The sequence below is a fragment of the Oryctolagus cuniculus genome, chromosome 15, assembly GCF_051225735.1.
Source record: "Oryctolagus cuniculus isolate XC-2025 breed Fujian yellow rabbit chromosome 15, ASM5122573v1, whole genome shotgun sequence".
Lineage (NCBI taxonomy): Eukaryota > Metazoa > Chordata > Mammalia > Lagomorpha > Leporidae > Oryctolagus > Oryctolagus cuniculus.
Genome location: NC_142881.1, coordinates 13,568,878 through 13,577,042, shown reverse-complemented (window position 1 = coordinate 13,577,042; position 8,165 = coordinate 13,568,878). Strand labels below are relative to the sequence as shown.

General features: G+C 54.1%; 1 protein-coding gene across 1 annotated transcript; it reads right to left on the bottom strand.

Annotated features, from left to right (window-relative positions):
• Positions 1-7,006, bottom strand: SPMIP5 (sperm microtubule inner protein 5). The gene is made up of 5 exons (XM_008270575.4): positions 6,952-7,006; positions 4,895-5,113; positions 3,187-3,373; positions 2,654-2,751; positions 1-2,530 (listed from the first exon to the last, which is right to left on the bottom strand). The coding sequence occupies exons 1-5, from the start codon at positions 7,004-7,006 to the stop codon at positions 2,418-2,420; spliced, it is 672 nt and encodes a 223-aa protein (XP_008268797.1). The 3' UTR covers positions 1-2,417.
• Between the last annotated feature and the right edge of the window lie 1,159 nt (positions 7,007-8,165).

Genomic DNA, 8,165 nt, shown 5'->3' with positions numbered 1-8,165 from the left:
CTGTCCGCAGCTACACAGCCAAAGAGAAGGCACCCGGAGAACTCTGGGAGCCTGACACAGGCCCACAGGCCTCACGGCTGTGCCAGGCAGAGCAAAAGCTGTAACTGAGGTCCTTCCAAGAGCCGGGTGGGCAGCAGGGACAGAGAACCCTGGCACAGAAGGAGAGAAAGAACAGCCCCCAGGGAATGCTTTACCTGTCACAGAGGCCAGCCTATCCCAACAAAAGGCCCCTCGGCTCAGGGAGTTGTGTCACATCAGGTAATGGAATTGTTTTTAGTGGCAAGAATGAGCTCATTAAGGATGCAGCTTGCGCTAATCATGATAATTTGCTGAGCAGTAAAATCACCCCTCTGCCTCCTCCCTCCGACAGACGACGCTCCAGAAATTATAGGCTAGAGAGAAACAGAAAGGACGAAGATTAAGGAAAAGAATTGCCCTGCGGAACTGCTCCAACAAAAGGAGGTACGGATTTGCACATTGAACTTGGTGATCTTAATCACGAAGTTAGGGAAGAATTAGACACTACTAGAGAATTTTTAAAATTGCCTTTATTCGATTTTGTTACCTCTGTCACTAGGTGGTTATTTTTCGGTCTTGTTTCAGTTTTACAGATCAGAACTTCATTATTTTTTTTTTAATACTGGTGCGGAACGAATTAGCCACTGAGTTAAATACTGATGCATGCTATGATCTCATAGATGCGAGCTGTTGTGGGGAGTCACGTCAGGCCTGGCGCACCCTTCATTTCATGGCCAAGACCCAAACAACCTGAGCCCTGAGCTGGCATCTGCAAACCCTCTGAGTTTGGGAGAGGGAACCAGGCTGACAGCCCTCATTAATGAAGGGCTCGGGAAGAGGCAGCCCCGGGCCACACGGCCCTGGACAGCTGAGAGATCCGGCTATGGTTCCTCCGGGGGCTCCGGGGTTGCTTTTCCAGCTGTTTAAGAATCTAGGAAAAGGGGCTGGTGATGAGGCACTGCGGGTTAAACCACCACTTACGATGCTGGCATATCACATAAGCATCATTTGGACTCCCAGCTTCTCCACATCCAATCCAGCGCCCTGCTAATGCACCTGGGATGATGCCCCAAGTACTTAGGTCCCTGACACACATGCAAGAGACCCGGATGGAGTTCTTGGCTCCTGGCGTCGGCCTGATGAAGACCTGGCTGTTGTGGCCATTTGGGATGTAAACCAGCAGATGGAAGATCTCTCTCTCTCTCTCTCTCTCTCTCTCTCTCTCTATCTTTCTGTAACCCTTTCAAATAAACCAAATAAATCTTTAAAAAATTAATTCAAATTTCATACAGGTCACCTCTTTGAAGCTTACATTTCAGGGCCTCCCAGGCCAGAGTGTGCATTAGCAGGAAGCAGAGTCAGGACTCAGTCCAGCATCCTGGTACAGGGTACACGCATCCCAAGCAGGGTCTCAACTGCCTGCACCCAACCCCCGCCACCCAGAACTGCTTTTGATTTCTTCTGAGGGCTGCTTGCTGCCAGGTGAGGCCAGAGAGGACAGTGCCTGTGAGTGCTGTGGATGGAACTGTGCCCCTCAGAACAGGGACAGTGGACTCCCAGTCCCCGGTACCCCAGGGTGTGGCATGTTTAGAACTAGGGCCCCTGCAGCTGTCTTCAGTGAGGAGGTGACCACACAGGAACAGAGTGGACTCCCACTCCAGTGTGACTGTCCCCCTGAGAAGATGGCCACGTGGCGATGCGGACCACACAGGGAGGAAGAAGGGGAATGCGGTTACCCAGGAAGGGTCGCCCAAGCTGCTGCAAGCCACACAAGACGGGAAGAGGCAGGCAGGGAGCCTGGCCTGGCTGGCACCTTGGCTTTGGGCCGCCAGCGTCCAGAACTATCAGATGACAAATCTGTCGTCTGAAGCCGCTCCTTTTGGGGTGTTTCATTACAGCAGCTCTAGCAGATGAATATAGCTGGGGCCAGCTAGCTGGACAACCTGGGGGCAGGGGTTCTGGGGAACCAGGGCTGGGGTGGACACAGCATCTGTGCCAGTGTTGGGGACACGCCATGCCAGGACCCAGGGTGACCGTGGAAGCCAACCGGCGAGAGGGCCGGGCTGGGACTGTGCAGTGTCACCTCTGGGCTTAGAAGAAACAGCCCCCCTGGCTCTTCTCAAGATCACACAACCCGGGGAGAAACCCCACAAAAGCCCTGGGACACTAAGAAGTGTCCTCTGTACTCCCACGTGACAATCTACGGTCTTCCCCACGAACGCCGGGCTCCTGCCAACCACTCGGACGCAGGTGGTACTAAGAGAGTTCTCGCTATTAAAGCTCTGATCACCCATGAGGGTGTGGGCTGATTTTGATGTGACGACAGCAGGCTTTTGAGCCCTGCCCCCAAGGTTCTCCTCTTGCACCTAGCTTTCTGCATAGCTTGCTGAGGACAGTGGCTATAGAGAGAACTTCTCGTTGCACCACAGGTCTGGCCTCTGAGCACAGCCACACGGGCCCAGGGTGCTGGGGTCCTCCGTCAAGGGTCTTTGCAGGGCGGGGCAGTTTCCATCTGGAAGAGAAACCGTTTGCATGAGTTGCAGGCACGTGGCCCAGGTGCAAGCAGAGAGGCCATTGCAAACATCTCATCCCCTTATGAAAAACAGAGAAAGGTAGGGGAGAAAGACTTCCATACCTGGGACAGAGAAATCCGGGTATTTGGGCAGCAGCCCTCCGTGGATCAGCACTCTTGGAGAAGGAGCAGGAAGCTGTGGGGTGCTGACTCCGTGAGTTCTAAAGAGCAAAAGTCATAGAATTACTCCTTTCATTCATGATAAAAATAAGAACAAACATAACACATGCAGTCCTGTGTGAGCATGGCATGTTTATTTCTGAGCCTTATAATTTATTCCCATTTAACAGAAGAGCAAAGTTGAGGCCACAAGAGCTTCCTTATGCAGTGTCTTGGTGTCCTCTGACATTTCCCTCCCTCAGCACCCTTGACCCCAAGGCTGCTGCCAAGATGGACCCTCCCCCCTTGGTTTTCACTCCCAGCCCCTCCCTACAAACCAGCAGGCTGCTGGGGAGGCAGAGGGTGGCTGCCTACTGGGAAGGCCCTGCAGTCACAACTTCTTTACAACAAACCAAGCACAAACAAGCGGATGCTGGGCAGGGCTGCTTTCCTCCCTGGACTTTGCTGTCTGTGGTTATGAGCTGAGACATACTTACACCTCGTATGGCTTTAGACGTGCCCTCCTGGCCTGCTCTGTGATGTTCAGGAAGTCCCTGTAGCAGTTTCTGGCCATGACAGTGTACCTTGTGGCACAGCCAAATTCAGTGACCCTGGCTCTAGGCAGGTAGCCTGCCCAGCCGGGGATGGGAGGCTCCTCGGGAGGTTTCTTGATGTATTTGCATTCTGTAAAAAAAAAAAAAAAGAGAGAGAGACACCATGCTTCCCTGGGAAAGCCACATGGGTAGCTGGCACCCCAGCAGTCAGCCCAGAGGAGGTACAGCACAGGACACTGCTTGGTTACTGCTGTGGATACAGAGTATCCCACCTAACTCACTCACAGACTAAGAGGTCGGTCCCAACACTCCCTCCACTCGGGAGGAGACTGAGACCTGGAGGAGGTTAAGAGAGACTGGGCCAAGGCCACCCACCCACAGCCACAAGGTGGCAGGGCCAGGACTCTAGCCTGGTGTTCGTCCCAAGCCCCTTTGTCAAGGGAATGACAAAGCTTCAGACCTCCCGCTGTGACGGTTTACATAAGGGGAGGAACAGCCTGCAGGTTAGGAGAGAGTCAGACTCAGCACCGGAAGCCTGACTCTGGCTGGCTGGGTGACCTTGGGCAGGTGTGACTGCCCCTACTCCTTCCTGCAGGAGGCCGCTGAGTCCCAGGACCTCACAGCTGGAGGAAGAAAGCAGAGCTGAGATAGGGAAACAGGCTGCCCGCGGTCACCCAGCAAGTAGCGACAGAGCCAGCTCAGCCTCAGATGTTCTTTGTGATGTCTGGAACATTTTAAAGCACGCAACCATGTAAACGGCCGTGTGTCCTTGAAAAGGCCCCAAACACGTATAGGAATAACAATAAAGGCAATGACCCCGTTACTTTTGCTTTAGGCCTTCAGATCTTAAAAAGCGACCCAGGCCGAGTCATTGCTGTGATTATCACTGCTACGGTCATCGGTCATAGGTGTTGCTCAGTGTGAATCCCCTCCCGCTCAGCTAGGAGCAGAATTCAAACCCAGGCCTGATGTCAGTGCCCACGCTGCCCTCACTGCCCTCATCGCTAAGATGGGACTAAGTCTGGGCCGTGTGGGGTTGTAGTGATGGTCAGCGAAACAGGAGCGCCCGGCCCAGACAAAACGTGGTATCCACTGCCCCAGGAGCTGACGCCTGGAGATCTGCTGTGACTCCCAGGCTCTCAGCTCCCAGATCAGCACCCTCTCCCCTAGCAATGGACCTCTCACATTAAGGAACTGAGCCCGGGGCAGACATTGGCCAAGCAGTGAAGTCGGCGGTTAAGTTATCCGTGTCCCATATAGGAGTGCCTGGGTTTCACACCCAGCTCCCGCTCCTGATTCTGACTTCCTGCTGATGCAGGCTCTGGGGGGCAGCAGTGATGCCTCAAGTAACTGGGTTCTTGCCACCCACATGGATTGAGTTTCCAGGCCCTGGCTCCTGGCTTCTGGAGCCTTCTCTGTCTCCTCTCTCTGTCTCTCTGCCTCTCAAATTTTGGAAGGAAGAAGGGAAGGAAGGGAGGAGGGAAGGAAAGAAGGAAGGAAGGGAGGATGGGAGGGAGAGATTAAGGAAGGGACATAAGGGGCTGAGCCTTTGCATGTTGCACGGAGGCCTGGGGACTTGCAACTTCAGCTGCTGCTGGGTTTATGCTTAGAAGCAAGGAGAAGGGGGGAGCTGGGGGAGGGGAGCCCATACCCAGACTCAAGGGGTGGTACTTCCGGTAGTACTCGTGCACGGCCCGCTGGACCGTCTCCTCGGAGCACACAGGCTTCAGTGTGGGAGCAGTGGCCACCAAGCAGCGAAGCTCCTCCAGCTGGGCTTTGTATCTGCGCGTGCTCTCCTGGAAGGTCTTCAGGCAGTGGCCCACATCTTCCTCGCTGGAGCCTCCCTGGCAGCTAACGAATGGCACGAAGCCTGCAAAAGCAGCCGAGTCACAGCCTTGACCGAGGCTGGGGGAGGGGGAGAGGTTCAGAATCCCTCTAAACTACCCTGAATGCCAGCCCACCCCCCGGGGCCAGCAATGCTGCATTTTCCCAAAGGCCATTAGCACAATCAGTGCTGTGGCTTCCACTGTGGCTGAGCCCTCCCAAGGCCAAGAAGAAATGACCTTGGGGCTGGGGAGGGAAGGCGCATTTCACCAACGCAGAGGACTGGTACCTGTTCTTTGCTAGCCAAGCCCCTTACGCCTGCCTGCACCCTAAGTGGGGAAAGCATTTAATGGGCCAAAATGATAACCTGAGAAGCTACTGAAATTATTCATCGTTTTAGAGAGAGAAAGCTTATTTTCCTTGACACTTCCCAAGTGTAATTTGGGATCTTTCCTGCCAGACCATCAGAAAATTGCAGGCTTATTAAAAGCAGAGACACAAAAAGGTAAATTCATTATCTGTAAGACCCTCCCCTGGAACAATTTTTCCCCATTTCCCACCAAATAACATATAATCATTACGATCATTACGGGGAAAGCACAACTATTTGTTTAAACTCGATGCGGAATCCTAAGTACTATAATATTGTCACAATAAAGCCACTTTTAAAGAGAACAAATGAGGAAAACTGGTTAAGAACTTGCTTTTAAACTGCAAAGTAAATACAGCTCAGCACATTAGGGGGAAACCCGGCCTCGGGGCTGAAAGCCGCCACCCTCCCGCTGACCCCTGCGATCAACCAGCCCAGGCCCCCAAGGAATCAGCGCGTAGGCTGATCCTGACCTTGCTGCAAGTCCCCGGGGCTGCCACGGCACCACCTCAGCCCCTGGACAATCAAAAGACAGCCCCACTGTGGTGTAGGAGGCCACAGAACCCCAGGGGCATGGCCACAGTCCCTTCCCCATCACCAGGGCCTGCTCTGACCTGTGTATATTGTACCTGAGTGTATATGTGCACGCCTGGAAACATCCCACCCTCCACTGTAGACTTCCAGCCTGCACAACTGTGCCAGAAGAAACTGCTGTCACTTTAAAGCACCCAGTTGGTGGTGATTGGTTATAGCCATCCTAGAAAATGACTACACCCATGTTCCAGAATCTTCTCCATCCCCCCCCCCCCCAGAGAGATGAGTTGCTTCCTTACAATTGTGGAGTGAGCAGGTGGAGAACTGAAGCTCATCAAGGCCCACATCCTGTTCTCTTAACCAGACAGGAGGCCAGGCCGAGGCTGGGACTATCCCAAGCACCAGACATACAGTGTGTGAGAGCAGAGCGTCCACAGGGACCACTGGGTTTGCCACCTACAGGGAGGTGACTTTGTAAGTTCACAGCAGCCCAGAAGTTGGAGGACGTAGAGCAAACAACAACTTTTTTGGTTGGCCGGGTGCTGAAGGGTCTCCCTGATGCATGACTTCCCAGCGCTAACACCAGCACAGCCCTGGGAGAATCAGGGCACTTGGCCACCCTCCTTGCAGGGACCGCAGGGAAGAATGACAACGCAGGGACAGCCTCTGGCGGGGACTGAGAGCGCCCCACCTGGGAAGGACAGAGCCCCAGCTTAGCTACTGTGCTCGTCGTCAAAGCCTTGTGTCTGTCCTTGTCCAAAGGCATCCACCAGGCCTTCAGCGCTTCCTGCCTACCAGGCCACATCGGGACCATCTGGCCCAAGTTCTCTATTGATCAGAACTCAGCTCTCAGGCGTCTGCAGTCACGGAGCACCCTCCATGTGTCTCAAACATGAGAGCACCTGCGAGGGCCCAGTCAGCAGGCAGGCCTGGACACGGGGAAAGGCTGCGGCTCTCCTGCCGGGCTTATCTGCACTCACCACTGTAGCCGGGTGTGATTGGCAGCTTTCTCATGAAGATCCTAGAAGACTCCATGGTTGCACTCTCTGTTAAGAAGAGACGGGGGAATGAAACGGTCTCATCAGAGTCTCTGCCTTTAGGACTCACTCACATCTGCAAGAGCCCAGAGTGGAGGAAAGCCCTTGCCAGGGGCTGGGACTGAGAAGCAGCACCACCGTCTTACCCAAAGCTGGCAGACACGGCTGGCTGCAGCTACAAACCAACGTCCTGGCCCCAAACTGCCTTTCACTTTACCCTGATAACAGGTCTGCAGATCACAGCCTCCTCCCCAGCAGGTCCCTCCCATTCATCCATCCATCCAGCCACACATCCGTCAGTCCATCCATCCATCCATCCACACATCCGTCAGTACACCCATCCATCAATCCAGCCACCCATCCATCTATCCATCCATGCAACCAACCATCCATCAATCCATCCATCCATCCACACATCCGTCAGTCCATCCATCCACACATCCACCAGTCCATCCATCCATCCATCCAGCCAGCCACACATCAATCCATCCATCCATGCAACCAACCACCCATCAATCCATCCATCCACCCATCCATCCTCCATCCATCTACCCATCCATCCATCCACCCATCCATCCATCCATCCATCCATCCATCCAAACATCTGTCAGTCCATCCATCCATCAATCCAGCCACACATCAATCTATCCATCCATGCAACCAACCATCCATCCATCCACCCACCCATCCACCCATCCATCCACCCATCCATCCATCCACCCACCCATCCATCCACCCATCCATCCATCCATCCATCCACCCACCCACCCAACCATCCATACATCCACCCACCCATCCATCCATCCATCCACCCATCCATCCATCCATCCATCCACCCACCCATCCATCTATCCATCCACCCATCCATCTATCCATCCACCCATCCATCCATCCATCCATCCACCCATCCATCCATCCATCCATCCACCCACCCAACCACCCAACAACCATAAGCTACGCACATACCATGGCCATGGAATGTGACAAAGGTCAGGAATACAAAGAGCAAGACCCAGGAGCCCCCGTGTGAGACTCGTGAACCTGGGGAGAAGAGAGATGAGGCACCCACACCCCCAGGGGAATCCGTGGCAGCAGTAATATTTGCTTCCGCGGGAACTCCTTTAGGGACCGGCATGGAGCCCAGGGGGGGCAAGCAG

Bases quoted from the DNA above. Each gene is read 5' to 3' on its own strand.
- SPMIP5 (XM_008270575.4), bottom strand. From the start codon at position 7,006: ATGGAGTCTTCTAGGATCTTCATGAGAAAGCTGCCAATCACACCCGGC. The intron at 5,114-6,951 runs GTGAGTGCAGAT...CTGCTTTTGCAG, and splicing joins AATCACACCCGGCTACAGTG to GCTTCGTGCCATTCGTTAGC. The intron at 3,374-4,894 runs GTATGGGCTCCC...TTTTTTTTACAG, and splicing joins GTACCACCCCTTGAGTCTGG to AATGCAAATACATCAAGAAA.